This window comes from Lytechinus pictus, chromosome 3 (assembly GCF_037042905.1).
Source record: "Lytechinus pictus isolate F3 Inbred chromosome 3, Lp3.0, whole genome shotgun sequence".
Lineage (NCBI taxonomy): Eukaryota > Metazoa > Echinodermata > Echinoidea > Temnopleuroida > Toxopneustidae > Lytechinus > Lytechinus pictus.
The window spans coordinates 75,376,039-75,397,650 of record NC_087247.1 but is presented as its reverse complement, the minus strand read 5'-3'; the positions used below and the strand labels follow the sequence as shown (position 1 = coordinate 75,397,650).

The window sequence follows — 21,612 nt, the reverse complement described above, 5'->3', positions numbered from 1 at the left end:
GCTGAAATTCAGCTGAAAAAAAAAAAAAAAAAATCTGAACTCTCACACCCTTGATCATATGAAAACACATTTGATGACAATAATGTAAGAAAAGAAAGTAATGAACAATATCACATGTATAATGGTCTAGAAATGAAGCATGATAAACTAATGTAGTATTTCCAATTCAAGATTCTATTCAAAATGTCTGTTAATCAAAAGCTAACACAACTATCAATAAAGTTCATAAATCTCTTTTTAGTTTTAAGAAGAAAGGCAATTTTATTTTGGGTGAAAGACATCAACAAATATGTTAAAATATTATCAGAGTTGAAACAGCAGTTCATTTGTTTACTCAGAAAGGCTGAAGGACACTTACTGGGGCTGACAAAATGAAACAAAAAAGTACTGTCTTCAATAAATCACATCACATTGTGGTTTTTTTTTTAGTGTCTCGTACAAGTATATAAAGTATGATAAATTAGAATTGTGATAGTATCAATAAGCTTTTTAGAGTGTGATTCAGCCTACCTACAAGTAGATAATATGGCAGTTTTAAAAGACTGATATATGAATGCACATTATACTGCCATTGCAAAATATTTATAGACATTTTTTTACAATAAATCACTATCATAACTCCTCTTTCACTATCTCATTCCAATAACTTTCTACTATAACATGATCTTCTTTAATACATCTAAGAGAAAGTATAAAAGTCAATTTACACTGTAGCAACAATACTATTACATATCAACATAGAACCATATTTTCCCGACATAATATACATTTATTATTTCTTTAAATATATGTACGTACCTCATCTTCTGTACAATTACAAAATTTAATGTATTTTGATATTTGTTGTTTACAATAGCCTATTCTTTGGAAGAACTCGTCTTTTGAGATGGCGCAATGGTTTTCACACTCTGATGGTAAAATGATGCATCCAAAACACAGTGCTGTACAAAAAATGCATGGCTGAGAGGTTCCATAGAATTAAAGCCTGGAAACGTGACTTCCACACACACTTGCTATTGGTTACATCTTGAACCCGTTTTATAATACAAAATAATGCATTTCATTCTTAATCCACTCCATCATAAAATTCAATGTGTATTTAACATAAAAAACAAAATCAGAAAAACAAAAATTGCGGTATAAAAATTCATAAATTGAAATAGTAGAAAGAAACAGGCACATTTTTCAATATTGAAATATTTGGGGACTGCAGAAGGAAGAACATGGCCCATTCGCCCATTTCTTAGGCAGTCCTTTTGAGATGTATGTGCATAAAGAGATGAATTAATTAGGTTTGAGCTTAAAATGACACATTTGTATAGAGTTAAGGGTTAAAGTCTTATATTATAAAGTTATGAACATTAGTGGTGGATCCTGCAGGGATGTAAGGGACATAATATGACACCTCTATTTTTCAAGAATCATTAGTTGAACACATATACATATCAATAAAGCTCCTGGAGCTGCCATTGATCATTGGCATTGATCACTGGCATGGAACATTATTTATGATATATATCTTTATAATTTCTGGGTAATCTAATGCGTGAACTAATAAGTCAACATGTCTGTACAATCAACATATGTACCATAAAACAATACTAATGACAAATTTACATTTTACTTAGTCTTATTCCATTTCATATAAAAGGAAACACTGCATTATACAAATGAAGAGTAATAGTAATGAGTTGATACATTAATAACTTCCTGTATCTAACATATTAAAGTCACCATTTCAAAAAACTAATAAAGGAGAACTGATATTTCATTTATTGTATAACATATGAATGTTATATTTCAGACATCAACACAGTAAATATGTTTCCGATCTTGCTTTCAATCATTTTAAAGCTTGAAATGTTTCTAATTCCATTGACTGTATAGGTTAAAACATTTTCAATTTTATTAGAATATGGAACTTGAATTCATATAAATATGAAATATGGGGAAGATCTTCACATGTGATGTTACAAAATTAAATATGATAATCGATAATTCTGTTATTTTTAACAGATTTTCATCAAATCCTTGATTGATATGTTTTAACAATTTCTTTCAAACAATACCAGGGTGAACTTCCCATTTAGGGCCAAACACATAGGCCCGAATTCACAAAGGTGGTTTTGAAAACCCACGGTTGAGTCCATGGTTTATGCAGATTTCCTGTATAAATTACGCTTAATTTAGCGCGTATCTGGTGTGTGTATAAAAAATGTCCAATTCTGATGCACGCTTTTGTCACAGTGCGCCAAATTGACGCCTGTTACCATGGTTAGATACGCTTTTTTATTCATGAGTCCACTGTTTTTATTCATGAGTCCACTCTTCAAACAGTGGACTCATGAATAAAATAGCGTATCTAACCATGGTAACAGGCGTCAATTTGGCGCACTGTGACAAAAGCGCGCATCAGAATTGGACATTTTTCATACACACACCAGATACGCGCTAAATTAAGCGTAATTTATACAGGAAATCTGCATAAACCATGGACTCAACCGTGGGTTTTCAAAACCACCTTTGTGAATTCGGGCCAAAGAGGCTTAAATGAATATTTGCTCATCCAAGCTGAATTTAAGATGAACCTCAATAAACATGATGTGATATTGTGCAAAATATATTCTTATGACATATTTTTTAATTATGAAAGACTGAAAAAACGAGTGATAAAATTGAAGACACATGAAAAGCGGTACCAGTAAGAGTATAAAAAAGCATAAACAGATATAAATGCATGACAAGATAGAAAGGACACCAATACTGCATAAATATCTCTATAAAAACAACTATGTTACAATATTTCAACACATAAATTTGTATACAAGAGTAATATAAATGCTTGTTTGTGATTGATGTTCATTATTAATATCCATCAGCAAGTACCATGTAAATGAATAATGCTGATTAATGGTTTGTTTTAGATTGTTAGTACATATCATAAAGTTGATTTTCATTTGCACTATGATTGTTCAGCTCAGTTGATCAACTTTAAATACAGCTATAAGTATAAATCCTTAAAAAAAGAACAACTGCTAAAAATGTTCATGTGCATGTATTAAGAAACTACAAATCTTCACCTTAAGGCATATCTCCAGCTTACAGAATCTCTCTCCGGGTCGCGTTTAAATCTCCTCATATAGATGTGTTTTAACTCTATTGTTTTCTGCTTATTTTTCATTTAAAAGAATTCAATTCATCATTCAAACATAAATTGTGACCTGTTACCCCAAAAGCAACAATAAGTCACCTAAAATTAAAATTAAGATTCTTATCAAGTTTGAAAAAGCACATCCCAAACTTTAAAATGATATGTAACTTATCAAAATTGATCAACAATAACCTACAAGAGTATTTGATTGAATGTAGACGAAACTAAGTGACAGATTCATAGAAAGAGGACAAAACAATGTTTGAAGTTCAGGGTTCATTCAAGCATGAAAGTACACCCTGTGTGAATTCAATAAAATTTCCAAGCAGTCTTAAAAAATATGTGTCAAAGAAACTCTTGTATTTTGTTTTCTATACAACTGTAAGACTTGAAATTTTGACAGTATGAAGAAGAAGAGTTATTCTTTCAAATAAGCTAACCTAACATTTTTGCTTTTTGAAGACTAAATCACTATTTTTGCTATTTACAGAGAACCTTCCAAGTCAACTTATTATTGGTTTTGGTCACAATTCATTCAGGTTTACTATATAAATAAGGCATCAAATTAACCATCTACAATCCTAGAGATGTGTGATCATTTAATGTGCAGTGCAGTCATGATGTATTTGGGAGTTTGGGCAATCAAATATCCAAATTGTCAAGAAGTCCAGACGGGAGAATATTAAATTTAGGAAATGCCAGAGGTTGGGTGTCTGTGTATAATTGAATCAATCTGAATTGAGTCTATTGAGTGGGAGGCACGGTGGGTGTAGCAGCATTTAGAGATTGGTGTGACGCTGGAACATCTTTAGGAGGTATTCCTTTACTCTTCATGAAGGCTAATACCTGGTTTGGAACTTCAGCTAACACATCCTTGGCAAGCTTTGCCTGACTCAGATCCACATTCCCTGCATTTGCATTGATGTAATCACGGAATGGCACAAACTAGGATACAAACAGAAATATAAAAAGAAAGAAACATTCAAGTGAGATGAGGACTTTTCATAATTCATAGAAATTCATAGTAATGTGAGTAATGAAGTAGAAAATATTGTCATAGCCCTTGACTCAAAACCTTTAAAAAAAGTCAGATGATGTCAATTTTCTCTGTATTTATGTTGATAAAAACTTGCAATGGAAGGTGCATTTAAACTATATAAAGAACAAAATATCAAAGTGCGTCGGTATTTTGTTTAAACTCAGACATTATTTACCCTAATCTGCTTTGCTTACTTTGTATAATTCCTTAATATTACCTTATTTAATATATTGCATACCACTTTGGGGCAATTGCAATCAATCAAAACTAAATACACTATTCAAACTTCAAAAGAAAGCAGTCCGGATTTGCAAAGGAAGCCATAATCTTGCACAATCTGCACCATTATCTAGAAAATCAAACATACTGAATGTTTATGACTTATATATTTACTACACTGCTGTTCTTGGATTCTTTTATTTTCAAAATGTATTATCATCGAATGCTTTACAGATGTTTCAGATAAACAGCAATGTTCACAATTAGAACAATCAAACGAACAATGATTTTCATTTATTTAAAGTTTCCTCAACTTTCACCAAAATATCTTTTCGCTTTAGTTTTCCCAGTTTGGAATTTCATACCACGTAACATACACTCTAACACACATCTTAATTTATTTTGAAAATGTCTTGAAAGGTATCTCTTGTCCAAGTACTAATTATTTGTTCTCCCTATTTTATATGCTTTTGATGTTTTTTTTCCTATGTTACTATAATGATCTGGATATGCCTGTGTAATAATTTCTTTTGAGAACTTCTATTCTCACAAGGCCTCCATGCTTATTTTTTTCTCAAGTTCTCTTTCATTCAATGATATTATCAAATCAAGGCAATGTTTTGTTTTACTCTGTATTATTTTATGCACTTCTAATTGTTTGCATTGTACATATTTATTTTTAAACCTATTTGAATTTGAATGAACAAAGAATTGAATTGAAATAAAAAAAGAAATAGAAAATTTATTCTTTTGTGAATAAATAGAAAGGTTAAAGCTTGTCTTTAGTTTTGGCAAATCCCCCCAAAAGTGGCTATAAATACCAATTCATTACTAGATTATACAAATGTGTATGCCCTAAAAACAGTTCTGATGTGACTATCACTATACCAATTAATTACTATATTATTCAAATGTGTATGCCCTAAAACAGTTATGATGTGACTATCATTATACCAATTCATTACTAGATTATACAAATGTGTATGCCCTAAAAACAGTTATGATGTGACTATCACTATACCAATTCATTACTATATTATTCAAATGTGTATGCCCTAAAACAGTTATGATGTGACTATCACTATACCAATTCATTACTAGATTATACAAATGTGTATGCCCTAAAACAGTTATGATGTGACTATCATTATACCAATTCATTACTAGATTATACAAATGTGTATGCCCTAAAAACAGTTATGATGTGACTATCACTCTACCAATTCATTACTAGATTATACAAATGTGTATGCCCTAAAAACAGTTATGATGTGACTATCACTATACCAATTCATTACTATATTATTCAAATGTGTATGCCCTAAAACAGTTATGATGTGACTATCACTCTACCAATTCATTACTAGATTATACAAATGTGTATGCCCTAAAAACAGTTATGATGTGACTATCATTATACCAATTCATTACTAGATTATACAAATGTGTATGCCCTAAAAACAGTTATGATGTGACTATCACTCTACCAATTCATTACTAGATTATACAAATGTGTATGCCCTAAAAACAGTTATGATGTGACTATCACTATACCAATTCATTACTATATTATTCAAATGTGTATGCCCTAAAACAGTTATGATGTGACTATCATTATACCAATTCATTACTAGATTATACAAATGTGTATGCCCTAAAACAGTTATGATGTGACTATCATTATACCAATTCATTACTATATTATTCAAATGTGCATGTCCTAATACAGTTATGTTGTGGAGGATATAAAATGAAAGTGTGTTTCACGTGATAAATTTTGTGATTTTACTAAAAAAATGTATTTTTATCAGGTGGCCAATCAATACAAAATATTTGAATGGTTTTTGGTTTGATATAAAAACTATTCAAAACATGGACTAGGCTGAAGATTCAGGATATAATCTTTGTCTGAAGCTTCTTGATATCCAATATTTACATTTGTACGATAAATATTCAAAGAGCACTTTTAAAAGAAAACAAAACTATTGCTGACAGAGGCTGATAGATATTGGAATGTTTAAATTTTCAGAAGAATAGGTGGTTGAAAAGTTTACAAAACGATTACCTTTTTTTTTAAAATACTGGAATATTAGATGATACTGGAGTAAAAATGAACATTATTGAACCTTTACCAAAGCTAAAGACATGCTTTCAAGAGGGAAATAATACTAGATGCAATATAATAGCTTAAATCAATTCTTCAATTAAGCATAACTCTACATCAATGGCAAAACAGGTAGTAAATTTCAAGCATGTCTTTACATGTTACACCCACTGATGTTATAGAGTATTAGTTAGTGGGAACAGGGGATATATCTCTCTCACTGTTATATATCATCATCACTTAACCAGACACTTGCTTAATGCACAAATAAAAGTAAATTATTGGTGTATGGGCTATGTAGATTCCAATCAGTGATGGGTCAATATGCCATCACATGACCATAGGTGCAAGGATCACATTTCTTATATTCCAGGTTTTGACGTCACCTCATATATTGCCTGGTCTATATTTTAATAAATAACATTTTAACTCCCTCCAAAGATATATTTTTCCCTCGGGAATATTTTCCCTCAGCGCTCAGGAAAAATATAATTCCTTTAGAAAAATATAAATCCATCAGGGAAATTAAATGTTATATTCAAATTCTAGGTAGGCAATATCTATAATTATGATATGTCTGACCTGCACAATGTCTCTCTGTGCTACATGACCTTGGAATGATAAAGCCTTCTGATCAGCATCTAACTCCTCCATAGCTGAAAATAAAGAAAACACTTGTTAATTGATAGAGATCATTAAACATATTTGTTAGAAATGCTATTATTATAATACTGTACATGCCTACCTCATTATGATCTTAAACTTATTCAATAATATATTTGTTTTTTATATAAATTATTTGGCTTCCATGTATAATTGCATAGTATTTATTTAAATGTGTTCAGTTAAGGATGGATATTTGAATCATGGTGGTTTTTTCTTCTCAGATTGGTTTTAAACTAAATAGAATAAATGAATTAATCATGGAATCAAAATTTAAAAAATTCAAAGGGAAACATGGATGAAATTTGAAAGGAATTTGATACATGTTACATAACAAGAACAAACCATTTTCGAGTATACAAATACAGAGTCATGCAGTCAAGAAATCCATTATTTTTCAATATCATCTCAAAGCACATGTCAAGAAAAATCAACAAATTTGATATGAAATTAAGACGTTGATTGACCAAATGTAGTGGATGATCTTTATAGTAATATTCATTAGACTAAAGTGTGATGGCAGATATCTTACATCATATCTGGTATCAGCTTTTGACCAGGAAAATCAACTTGATTTATCAGTAGTATCATTATATAACCTGAAACATGCACAAGATATTCAGGGATACATGGTTACACGTATGTCCCAAGTTTCCATGAGCTACATTAGATCTATAAACTTTTAAAGTTACGATGACAATTCACAAATACCCCAACGCTGCCCCCAACATGGTCAAAGTTCACTGACCCTAAGTGACCTTTGACCTTGGTCATGTGACCTGAAATGCGCACAGGATGTTCAGTGATACTTGATTACTCTTATGTCCAAGTTTAATGAACTAGCCCAATATACTTTCAAAGTTATGAAGGTAATTCAACAAATACCCCCATTCGGCCAAAGTTCATTGACCTTTGACCTTGGTCATGTGACCTGAAATGCGCACAGGATGTTCAGTGATACTTGATTACTCTTATGTCCAAGTTTAATGAACTAGCCCAATATACTTTCAAAGTTATGAAGGTAATTCAACAAATACCCCCAATTTGGCCAAAGTTCATTGACCCTAAATGACCTTTGACCTTAATCATGTGACCTGAAACTTGCACAGGATGTTCAGTGATACTTGATTACTATTATGTTCAAGTTTCATGAATCAGATCCATAAAATTTCAAAGTTATGATGGTAATTCAACAGATACCCCCAATTCGGCCAAAGTTCATTGACCCTATATGACCTTTGACCTTGGTCATGTGACGTGAAACTCATGCAGGATATTCAGTAATACTTGATTAACCTTATGTGCAAGTTTCATGAACTAGGTCCATATACTTTCTAAGTTATGCTGTGATTTCAAAAACTTAACCTTAGGTTAAGATTTGGTGTTGACGCCGCCGCCACCGTCGGAAAAGCGGCGCCTATAGTCTCACACTGCTATGCAGGTGAGACAAAAATAGAGTTAAATTCTACTTATTTCATAAACTATATCACATATAGTATCATACCTACCATCAAATTCTGCAGGGCCAACTCCTACAATGATGATGGACATGGGTAGCTTGCTTGCCTAGATAGAGAAAAAAAATATAGAGAAAATTATCTCCAATACATCATTCATCAGTATAAACTAGACAACTGTGGCCAATTCTGACAATTAATACAATCTAAAACTTACCGGGTGTTAGTATACATAGCGGCCAAAATCAAATGTCAGTTTAATCCAAAATACAGTTTAAATCTGTGATTTAACTATGGGTAGCCACATGTGACATAAATCTCAAATAGTAGGATCAGCACATTTAGCATTCAAATTTTACAAAATGTCTGAGGATGATAAATAAGAATTTTCTTCATAATAATGTATTGAAACAACAGTCCATTAAACAAAAGATATATACATTGTAAGTCATTGAAATCTCTGGCATCCCATAATGATATAATGGAGTAAGTTGATTGCTTGATGGCAACAAAAGTTCAGAATATATACATTTAAGTTTATTGAGATCTTCTTAAAAGCAAATTAACTGAATGTAATATTTACAACAGTGTGTGACAAATTTACCATCTTTTTCACACATACAGTAAGAATTCAAATTAATGAATTGCCAAATTAAGGCTTCCTTAAAAATAAAGACGATCTTGGTCATTAATTTGATACAAATATTCATCATGTCTACTCACATTTATGATAGACATCTTGGTCATCTCCATATCTGATATAACACCATCAGTGATGATCAGAAGAATGAAATAATTAGAACCATCTGGATACTGCTGGGCAAATCTGTTAGTTTAAGACCACACAAAGCATGGGCAAACATACAATATAAGAATAAGACAGTTCCTTGAAGGAAATCAAAGGGCTGTAAAATGAATTGGAGAACGCTTAACATCAGCCTATAACCTTCCACTTCCCTGGTGTGGTTCACTAAGATGATTGTACACATACATCTTTCTTTTTTTTCCATAATATTAACAATTTTCTAAAAACAAGTATTTAAAAGTTAAGGTACATATTTCACTCAATCAAAAAAGGCAATTCTACTTTTAAATGATACTAAAAGGAAATATTCATTATTCTCTATTCAGATCAAGTCATTTTATTATACAGGAACTTAAATCAAGTTGACCATAGCTGCAACTAGGAGAAAAATGACAAACATGAGTGCTTAGGCTATGATTTACATCATAACAATGCTTTACTTACTTTGCTACATGATTGATGACTGGTGAGAAGTTGGTAGGACCATGAAGCTGAACTTGACAAATGCAGGACTTATATGACTGAAGGATACCATGGAGTCCCACTACAAAAGGGTTCTGAGCATTGAAGTTCTGTCAAGTTTATACAAGGAGAAATGGAATAATTGACTGTGACTGAAGTTTGTTCAGGGAAAAAAATAGCCAATGAGAACAAATTTTATGCATACATCCTATTTCAGCTTGATTTAAATAATTGATTTTTCAACAGTTTCTTGTGCATTTGTACTGCCATAGGCTATTCTAAACTAGAGGTCACTCACTGAATATCTTCAAGCAAAAATACAGACTCAACCTCAGAGGGCACTCTTTCAGCCAAAGACTACACTTAACTTTCTGAGTCAGTGGTCAATGTACCTAGTTTGAGTATCTTTAATAGATAATTAGACATTTATTGGTCCAAATATCATTATGTAGCACATGATCCAACTCTCTAGCATGCCCTCATTGTATAGTCTGTAATTAATTTCCCAAGAAGACACACAGTACTACCTTCTCTTCCATAATTGCTGATACTGATGTTTATTTGGTAGTTAATCTCTTTGTTCTTCATTAGTTTATGTATGAAAATCTTTCATATGTTTAATTTATTGAATGACTTACCACAGGGAATTCATGTGAAACCTGTCCATTAGGAGGTATCTTAGCACCAAAACCAAGAACTGGAAAGAGTTTATCTGAATCATAATCTTGGATGATTTCTCCTACTGCTGTGATGGCTTGTTCATAGTGATTAGGACTATAGGGATTGATGTAATGTAGCGAGTTGGTTCGATTGGGATTGCCTAACAAATAAACATAGCAATAACAAGTATATCAAGATTAAGCAGGTTAAAAGATAACATACAGGGGAATCCAAGTAATAAAATAATGTCTGAAAGCAGAAAAATATAGAAGACATTCATGTATTTTGGAAAAAAAAATCAGAATAGGAATAATAAAGTTTTGGCTGTTTGAAAAATTAGATCATTAAAGGACAAGTCCACCCCAACAAAAAATTGATTTGAATAAAAAGAGAAAAATCCAACAAGCATAACACTGAAAATTTCATCAAAATCGGATGTAAAATACATGTAAGAAAGTGATGACATTTTAAATTTTCGCTTAGTTTCACATAACAATTATGCACATCCTGGTCGGTATGCAAATGAAGAGACCGATGACATCATCCACTCACTATTTCTTTTGTCTTCTATTATATGAAATATTCTAATTTTTTCCTCATTGTCACGTGAAACAGTGACTAATTCCTCCCCGAACATGTGGAATTAGCATTGTTTAATACTATATGGTTCAGTCAAGTCGGTCCCTATGGTCAAATCTGTAAAAATGAAATATTGTATAATTCAAACAATAAAAAACAAAAGAAATAGTGAGTGATGGACATCATCGACTGACTCATTTGCATGTCACTGAGTTGTGCATATCACTGTTTTGTGAAAAAATAAGCGAAACTTTAAAATGCCATAACTTTTTTTATTATACATACGATTTTGATGAAATATTCAGTGTTACGCTAGTTTGATTTTTCTCTACTTGTTCAGATCAACATTTTGCTGGGGTGGACTTGACCTCTCAAATTGGCAATTTGATGAGTAAGTTGCGAAAGTGGTAAAGACTCCTCTCCTAGTAATCATCAGGAATTGTGATTTTTGTCCTCTCCATACTGTTTCTCATTGGGACTGTACGCCAACTGTGATACATCATACTGTCTCATGTTCTAATAAAATCATTGTTTATTATAAATTTCAAATCAATAAGCAATAAATAATATCTTCATAAATCTTACAAGCAGATAAGCGACCTGAATATTCTATAACAAAAAAGTGTACCCAGAAAACTGAATTTACCCTTTTTTTCAATATGATGGTAACATGATTAGGCCTTTAAAACCCCCACATGGTATATTCAATTGTGGATTTTTAAAGTGTTTGTTGGACCTACCATTTGAAGCAGTGAAGTCTATTGCCACAGTGAAATTGATCTGCATTCCTCCCGATATATAGTCTAAGAAACTAGCTTTCTTCTGCACAGAACAACTCACAAGTTCAATTGTACCAGAGTTCTTGTATCCTTTCTTCTTTGCAGCTTTCTTTGGATTAATGAGCTTAAGAAAAGATAAGGTCAAATCTCAGATTGCATTCCCACTTTAAACAGCATCATTTTTGAGGGTATAAACATATAAATAAAAGACAAGAGGCAACTCAATAGAAAGAAATTACCTGCTAAAATTTTTTTACCTTGCCTTTCATACAGCTTTCAGTGACAATTTTTTTGTCTGCACCAGGTCCGCATTAAAATAGTCCACACCACAAGTAACTATAGCAGAGCCAGGCTCCTTTTACAATCACCCATTAAAAAACTTGGGCACATAAGGGATAACAGTCATGGTAACTGAACACGCCATATATAGAGCGCCTGGTGCAGGAATGGTGCCAGTCTGGTGCTGATAAAAGTAGCACCAAAATAGCCTGGGAGTTTATGAATGGCATAGGCTATTTCAGCTTGAGTTTATTCATAAACAGGCTATTTCAGCTTTAGTTTATTCATAAACATTTTACGACTTAGCCCAGGCCTGGTGCGGACCTGCAAGCTACTGAAAGCAGTACTAGAGAAATATTTACACATAATGAGAGTGTACATTCTTAAATCATATCAATATGGTATAAATCCCATTAAAGCCTATGAGAGTAACCACTGAACAATTTATAGTAAAGTATATGAACAATACATTTCTTATAAAATTTTGCAACATATATAGAACTATTTCTGACTGCAATGCCTCTACCAGTTGTGACAACAGACAAATATACCCACTTTTTCCATTATTGGAAAAAAGTGGGGCTTGTGAGTTTTTATTGCATTGACGCCCAATGGCGACAATGCATTGTTCTTGTTCCGTATTCCTATTCCGTCGTCTTCTTCTTCTTCTTCTGCTTCTTCCACAAAATCCCATTTGTTTAACACATGGTTTTTGTTAGCTCTACCCTGGCTCCGTCCCTCATCCAAATTCATCCAAACTTTGTAGACATGTTGTCCAGCATCCCTAGTTGTGCACCTCGTCTTCCATTTTCCAAAATTACTCATGCATGACCATCAAGGCGCCATTTTGTAAATTTCAAGTCCATTTGCATACCATTACTAATCTCGTCCTAACTCCCGCATCCTGCATGCTACAAACTTCTAACAAATTCATATAGATAGTCAAAGAGTTGCTCCATCATTTGCGACGCATAACCTGACCTTCAAAATGCCATCTTCATGCCCTAAATTCAAATCCGAAATAGCCTTCCTTCATAAACTTCATATTTATTGAAATGTAAAGTCAAAAAATCCTAAAATGGCCATAACTTTCTTGTTTTTATTCAATTCGAGCTAATATTTTCAGGAATTATTACAGGCAACATATCATACTTACGAATTAGTTTTCACGCATCATTGACCTTCCGGTATTGAAATAGCGCCCTCTAAAGTTTCAAAAACGCTTACGTTTGAATGCTCCTCATTGCGTCATGCATGGCCAAACCCGTACTCTTTTTTAGATTTAGGGTGTTCAAGATATGCCCTTTCATGCCATTTAGAAAAATATATACCTTACCACTGACGAAATATCTGAAAAATGCTCCCGAAAGTCAGCAAAATACGCAAAAATGCACTATAATGCCAGCACAACTTCAACTTGCTCTTGTTTCCTTATTATTGATGCTTATCCTTTCTAACTTGGCAGATATGAGTATTGATATATACTTTAACCGTTCGTCAACCTTTTGTGACAGAAACTGACATAGAGCTCACGTCAGCTTAAAATTATTGTGAAAAACTGTCATTTTTAATGTCTTTCTTTATATGGCATTTACTTCCGGTCTATTGCCTGCGCACAAATAAAAGTTGTATCAATGTCACCGCATTGGAATGCTCTTTCCACCGATACCAAATACGACATAGGTTACAACAGAAAATTTCAAGATAAGCCAATCTGAACACATGGTATACTGCTCACAATGCACATATTATCAACAATAAAATTGTACATAATGTCTATGGCATAACGTATTATGCATGCACATCGTTCTGCTATGTACTTTACACTGAGTTACGTTTATGAACTGTCAGGGATATTTGTATGCTTATTCATATCACTCTCTCTGTGTCTTTCTCTCCCTTCTCTCTCTTTGTTGAGCGGCCATGGTCAAAAAATGGACGAAATCTGTTTGACTCGAGAATGCAACTTCCTATGGAGGGCATAATGTCCTAAATCCACTTTGATTAACATGTAATTTTTTTTAATTCCTCCCCTGCCTCTGCTCCTCATCCAAATTCATTTGGCAGATATGTTGTCGATGATGCATTAGTGTGTACCTCTTATTTCATTTTCTAAAATCATTCATACATGACAGTGCATGCGCCATTTTGAGTGAGTGACATCATCATCACTCTCATTTGGATGTAACTGGCTCGTTCATATAACTATTTTGTTAAAAATAAGCGAAATTTTGAAATGTCATAACTTTCTTATTTTACATCCGATTTTGATGAAATTTTCAGCATTGTGCTTGTCTGATTTTTCCCTATTGATTCAAATCAACATTTTCCTGAGGTGGACTTGACATTTCAATCAGACGCGTCAATGCATGCACATCGTTCGGAAACGATTGCAGTTCTAGTTTTATTTTGTTATTACTCTCATATGTATAGATTATGATTATTACCTCAAATGATCCTCTGCCTTCAGACAGTTGTTTCATGTTTGTCTTGAATTCACCAATCAAATCATGGCTATTATCCAGTATGTAACAAGAAAAAATAAATAAAAGAATCATTTCAAAACAGTTGAAGTAGATTTTACAAGAAATGATGGAAAGGGGGAATGAAAAGAAATGAAGAAGCAGATAATTATGCTTTTGTTAAGAACAATTCATTTCTTGTGACATATGCGAGCCTTGCAATGCTTCCTATATGGGCAATTGTCAAACATAAACCTCCAAAAAGCAATGATTACCTTTCAACATTTCTTTTTTTCTTGCACTATTAATTATTTCTAATAGGACATGTTTCTGGCTACATAAAGAAGACTTTCGTGCAATTCCAAGTTAAGGAATATGTATACAAGTTCGAACTCTGACAAGCTATGGCAAGAGCAAGGTATTTTCAGGTATATAATGAACTCTTTGACCTATGATCTTCAAAAGGTCACCCCAAAAACCTATACTTATCATCACTTGTATATGCATTCTTGGGCCAAATTTGAAGTTGATTCCTTAAACAGTCCTGAGTTATGGCGAGAATGAAAGCAGGACAGATGAATACACAAGCAAAATATAATGCATATGTTGGGCAAATGCATAAAAATGTAGGAAAGTAAAATTAGTGTGTTTTATATTACCTTCCATCGCTATCCCAGTCATAGCATTCGACCTTGATGGTTCTATCAAGATCACCATTACACAGAGTTCTAACCATGAGTGAGAAAGGTCTTAAATAATATCAGGAGACAATAATAAATAGTACTATTACCTTCCATCGCTATCCCAGTCATAGCATTCAACCTTGATGGTTCTATCAAGATCACCATTACACAGAGCTCTAACCATCAGTGAGAAAGGTCTTAAATAATATCAGAAGAGAATAATAAATAGTACTATTACCTTCCATCGCTTTCCCAGTCATAGCATTCAACCTTGATCGTTCTATCAAGATCACCATTACTCAGAGTTCTAACCATGAGTGATAAAGGTCTTAAATAATATCAGAAGAGAATAATAAATAGTACTATTACCTTCCATCACTATCCCAGTCATAGCATTCGACCTTGACGGTTCTATCAAGATCACCATTACACAGAGTTCTAACCATGAGTGAGAAATGTCTTAAATAATATCAGAAGAGAATAATAAATAGTACTATTACCTTCCATCGCTATCCCAGTCATAGCATTCAACCTTGATGGTTCTATCAAGATCACCATTACACAGAGCTCTAACCATCAGTGAGAAAGGTCTTAAATAATATCAGAAGAGAATAATAAATAGTACTATTACCTTCCATCGCTTTCCCAGTCATAGCATTCAACCTTGATGGTTCTATCAAGATCACCATTACACAGAGTTCTAACCATGAGTGATAAAGGTCTTAAATAATATCAGAAGAGAATAATAAATAGTACTATTACCTTCCATCACTATCCCAGTCATAGCATTCGACCTTGACGGTTCTATCAAGATCACCATTACACAGAGTTCTAACCATGAGTGAGAAATGTCTTAAATAATATCAGAAGAGAATAATAAATAGTACTATTACCTTCCATCGCTATCCCAGTCATAGCATTCAACCTTGATCGTTCTATCAAGATCACCATTACTCAGAGTTCTAACCATGAGTGATAAAGGTCTTAAATAATATCAGAAGAGAATAATAAATAGTACTATTACCTTCCATCACTATCCCAGTCATAGCATTCGACCTTGACGGTTCTATCAAGATCACCATTACACAGAGTTCTAACCATGAGTGAGAAATGTCTTAAATAATATCAGAAGAGAATAATAAATAGTACTATTACCTTCCATCACTATCCCAGTCATAGCATTCGACCTTGACGGTTCTATCAAGATCACCATTACACAGAGTTCTAACCATGAGTGAGAAATGTCTTAAATAATATCAGAAGAGAATAATAAATAGTACTATTACCTTCCATCACTATCCCAGTCATAGCATTCAACCTTGATGGTTCTTTCAAGATCACCATTACACAGAGTTCTAACCATGAGTGAGAAAGGTCTTAAATAATATCAGAAGAGAATAATAAATAGTACTATTACCTTCCATCGCTTTCCCAGTCATAGCATTCAACCTTGATCGTTCTATCAAGATCACCATTACTCAGAGTTCTAACCATGAGTGAGAAGGGTCTTAAATAATATCAGAAGAGAATAATAAATAGTACTATTACCTTCCATCGCTATCCCAGTCATAGCATTCAACCTTGATCGTTCTATCAAGATCACCATTACTCAGAGTTCTAACCATGAGTGATAAAGGTCTTAAATAATATCAGAAGAGAATAATAAATAGTACTATTACCTTCCATCACTATCCCAGTCATAGCATTCGACCTTGACGGTTCTATCAAGATCACCATTACACAGAGTTCTAACCATGAGTGAGAAGGGTCTTAAATAATATCAGAAGAGAATAATAAATAGTACTATTACCTTCCATCACTATCCCAGTCATAGCATTCGACCTTGATGGTTCTTTCAAGATCACCATTACACAGAGTTCTAACCATGAGTGAGAAGGGTCTCCAAACTGGATCTAAGTTGTTCTTGATAACTTCAGTCTTATGACATATTGTATAACTGTTTTGAGATATAATGAAGAGAAAGTATATCAGAAACTCTTCAATCATGATACATAACAAGTGAACAACATTCTAAAATACACAGTTTCTGCAGATGACAATAAATGAACATACATACCCAGTCTGAAGCTGAAAGACTGAACTAAGTACACAACTACAAACACTACCTTCTTTTTCCTTAATTCTCGATACTGGGCTTCATTGCGCTTCTCAACGTTCTGAATTATATGACGTCATCCTATGTGGTCAGAGTTGAGATGTGTTCGTTTGTAGACAAGACTGATTATTTTGTTGTTTTCCAAATTATAACTTAAGTTGGAAATTTAAGAACATTACAAACAGGAAAAAAAATATTCCTGGTCATAAAGATGAAACTCAAGCTTAAGAAATTATTTGGCCCAGCTTGGCTACATTGAGTTTGTAAATATCCATATTTACCTGGCATAGCATTTATGGCCAACTTAAAAAAAAGAAAGAACAAAAAAGAAATAGAAGAAATCTGGTATAAAGATGTGGGTTAACGTTTATTTAAGCATTAAATACTTTTTAATCACAAAGACATTTTGCTTTGCAAATCATCTAAAAATATTGGACTTTGTAATGTGGACAAAAAGAGAGCAATTTAACTTTTCTACATGCATATGCATGTAATTACAATTCTGTCCACATTAGATGAAATCATAGAATCCTTGCTAGTGAATAGCACAATGGTATCTATTTTTGATGATTGCAGATTAGAATGTTAGCTGTAAAAATTCATGAAACTGACTTGATAGTATTTTGTAGCTTGTTAGCTTTCCTACGGTGCACAATTTTTCACTTCCAAGAAAATGAAGCATCAAAACGTCAATGAGAATGTCAAATTACCTTCCAACACTATTGAACTTGTAGAATACAAGAAATGGGTCTGACTTTCCCAGGAAATCCTTCTTATCAAGTTTCCTTCCTCGGAAATTAAGGAGGGCTTCATCCTTTAAACAAGCACATTGATTTGGAAAGAAGGTTACTGAAGATCTACTGCAACATCCACATTATCTTACCATAATAATGATAATAAATTATAAATGCTATATATTATCATTAATGATATATAGCATTTATGAGGCACTAATTATCTAGTTGCCTGTACAATGGCGCAATATATATTACCCCAGCTTTAAATACAGCAGTAAAATGTGCTTGGTGCATTTAAGGAATAATCCTGCTGGGTACCCATTCACCTCACCTGGGTCGAGTGCAGCACAATGTGGATCAATTTCTTGCTGAAAGTAAATCTACCATGGCTGGGATTTGAACCCACGTCCCTCTGATTGAAAGACGTGAGTCATAACCACTAGACCACGATGCCCCCACCATAGATTGTTTGCATCACTTTCATGAACAAATAGCAATAGATATTAGAGTGCCTAGGACATGGCCACATTACTGATGCAATCAGTGTAGATGAATAAAATGTTACAGATTTACATTTAAAGTATCACAAGAGTTAATACCAAAATAGAAATATTAAAAGTAAAGGAAAATTAGGTGAAAATGTTGAACTGTTAATTATCATGTTGATTTATTATCAAAGTAAACATAATTATAAGCTGAATTTATCAGAAAACAAAACATTTTAAAATGAAAGATTATCTTAAAAACATGATATATCCAGACTCACATTCAACCACATATTGTTTTATTGTTATAGCCTACTATGGTAATTGTGGATTACAGTATCCATTGGTGAAAACCACAAGCAAAGAAAAACATATGTATTATCAAGTACGTATGTGTCAAACAGGGTGCTACATAACTTTTTAGAAGCACTTGCCCAGTCGGGCAAGTGAATTTCTAAATAGTTGGAAAATACTTGCCCGAAAATACATTTCACTTGCCCGAAAAAAAAATCCTTCAAAATAAGGTTTTACCGCTGCAAAAGAGATTAGTATGGTTTTATATACCATTGCCCCTTTCCTCTCTTTAGACGTGAACAATTGTACTTTGTAATTTTTTTTCAAGGAAGGAAGAAAGAAAGAAAGATAAAGGAAAGGTGAAAGAATGGGTGAAGGAAAGATTGAAGGAGAGAACAAAAATGAAAAACAAGAGATGAATGGAGAAAAAAGAAAGAATAAAGGAAAGAAAAAAAGGTTTCCTTCATTTTTTAACTAATAAAGAAAAAGGGAAAGAAAAGAACAGGAAAGGAAGGGAAAATGAATTAATGGGTGAAAGAAAGAATGGAAAGAAATAAAAAGGGGGAAAGAAAGTAAGAAAAAGGAATGAAAGAGAGAATGAAGGAAAAAAGATTTCCTTCATTTTTTGAAAGAAAGAAAGAAAAGAAAGAAGGAAGGAAGGACAGAAAGAAAGAAACAAAGAAAGAGAGAAAGAAAGTGGAAAACAGGAAGGAAATAGCAAAAAAGGAGAGAAAGAATAAGGAAAAAGAGAAGGCAAGAAGAAAATAAAGATTGAAAGAAAGGATGAAAAGAATGAAGTGAAGAGAGAATAAAACAAAATAATGGAAGAAGGAAGGAAAGAAAGAAAAAAGGAAAAGGTCAGGAAGGGAGAAGGAAGCAAAGAAAAAACAGAGGAAAGAAAAAATGAAGAAATTTTTAAAAAGAAGAAAGTACATGTAAGAAAATGAAGGAAAGAAAAAAAATGAACAGAGAGAGAGAGAAAAAAGATCAGGAAAGAAAGCTAGGAAAGATTAAAAAGAAAGATAGATGGAACAAAAAAGGCAAGCGCGAAAGATCGAAGAAAGGATAGAAAAGAAAGAAAGAAAGAAAGAGAGAAAAAAAGAAAGGAAAGAAGGAAAGAAAGGAAGAAAGGAAGAGGAACTAAGAAGGCTCAAATTTGAAACAAAACAAAAAATGCAATCATCTAACAAAAATCTTGCTGATATTTGTTTAAATTTATTTTGAAAATTGTTAGAAATGAATAAAATTCTACAGAGAAACGTTGACAAACTTAAAAATCAAATGAATCATCGCGGCATCGTGGACTTGCACGCATTTTTCTTCCCACTACACCGATCACAACAACACTCAAAACAACGGCTGAAACTAGTAATGAAAACTCAATAATAATAATAATAATAATAATAATATCCAATTTTTATAAAGCGCTTTTCCCAGAATGGCTCAAAGCGCGTTACAGCATATTATTACCCCGGTCATTGGATTCATTTCAATCCCGCACGAAAAGTGCACAATTTCCACTCCCTGGGGAGCATTCCTTGCTCCTCCGATCACATCACCAAATCAGTAATCTGAGAATCCATTTAAGTATAAAAAATTTCCCGCCGATGTTCTGATTATTTTGTTGGAAAAAGTATTTTTCATGTGAGCTTGTTCACTTTGATTCGGAGTTTGATCGGGGATAGTGCACAGCAGCATGGAGATCCATGCATGCCTGCACACACAGGCTGGAGGCTGGGTGCACCAGCCACATGTATGTATGCTGACTCTGTGTGTGTGTGTTTTTGTGTGTAGATCACAAAAAATGTCGCAAACTGGCTTGCAATTTGAATTGAGGGAAGTTGTTAACTTTTCTTTTTTTCTCTCTCTCATCTTTATTTTTGCATGTGAAGTATGGGGAAACTTTGTAAAATTTCATTTCACAGTGAGAATTTTGCTTGCCCGATTCGGGCAAGTAGTTTTTGTCTTTACTTCAAAACACTTGCCCGACTCTAACTTTTACTTGCCCCGGGCAAGCGCTTATGTTGCACCCTGGTCATAGATGTTATCTTATAAAGAGTAAGTAATGGATATATTGATTTCTAATCTAATTTAATAAATGAAATGAAAATTTTATCCTTTAAGTACATAATTAATGGATGTAAATATATAGGAACCATATAATATGATTCATGAATAAATGGTTATTCATTTTTTGAAGAATCATCCTACAAGGATAAAAGGTTTAATTTACCTTGCAATCACCAACTTCTTCTGCTGTTACTATTATTTTTCCACAAGATTTGTTATCATTGTCTCTGTACAAGTGAATAAAAAAAACATACAAATACACACCTGAACTAGTAAGGTTTGGGAGGCACAAAATCAGGCAATAAAATGAGACAGTGCTGCATGAGTTTACTACATTCTTATTCTTAACATTATTTAGATTTAATTGGTACCCCGAATAACTATTTGTGTATAAAAATAATTCTAGCAACTAATTTGTTGAAAATCATTTCATTTGAAAACATACAGACAATAATAGAAATTTCACATAAAAATGCATTTACAAGGTTTGGGTAGACTTAAACTAAATAAAAGATCATAAATATTTTACTAAGTAAAATGCAAACTGTAACAAGACCCTCAGTTACAA

At 32.9% G+C, this 21,612-nt stretch overlaps 1 protein-coding gene across 1 annotated transcript in view; it reads right to left on the bottom strand.

Moving 5' to 3' along the window:
- Positions 1-234: 234 nt before the first annotated feature.
- Positions 235-21,612, bottom strand: part of LOC129256693 (copine-8-like) — a 61,703-nt gene continuing 40,325 nt past the window's right edge. The window contains exons 6-16 of the mRNA XM_054894854.2: positions 21,208-21,271; positions 18,169-18,272; positions 17,153-17,299; positions 14,645-14,711; positions 11,880-12,042; positions 10,539-10,720; positions 9,883-10,010; positions 9,357-9,459; positions 8,685-8,742; positions 7,096-7,169; positions 235-4,096 (exon numbers count right to left, since the gene is read on the bottom strand). Coding sequence (XP_054750829.1) covers positions 3,896-4,096; positions 7,096-7,169; positions 8,685-8,742; positions 9,357-9,459; positions 9,883-10,010; positions 10,539-10,720; positions 11,880-12,042; positions 14,645-14,711; positions 17,153-17,299; positions 18,169-18,272; positions 21,208-21,271 — 1,291 coding nt within the window. The 3' untranslated portion in view covers positions 235-3,895. The remainder of the gene's footprint in view (positions 4,097-7,095; positions 7,170-8,684; positions 8,743-9,356; positions 9,460-9,882; positions 10,011-10,538; positions 10,721-11,879; positions 12,043-14,644; positions 14,712-17,152; positions 17,300-18,168; positions 18,273-21,207; positions 21,272-21,612) is intronic.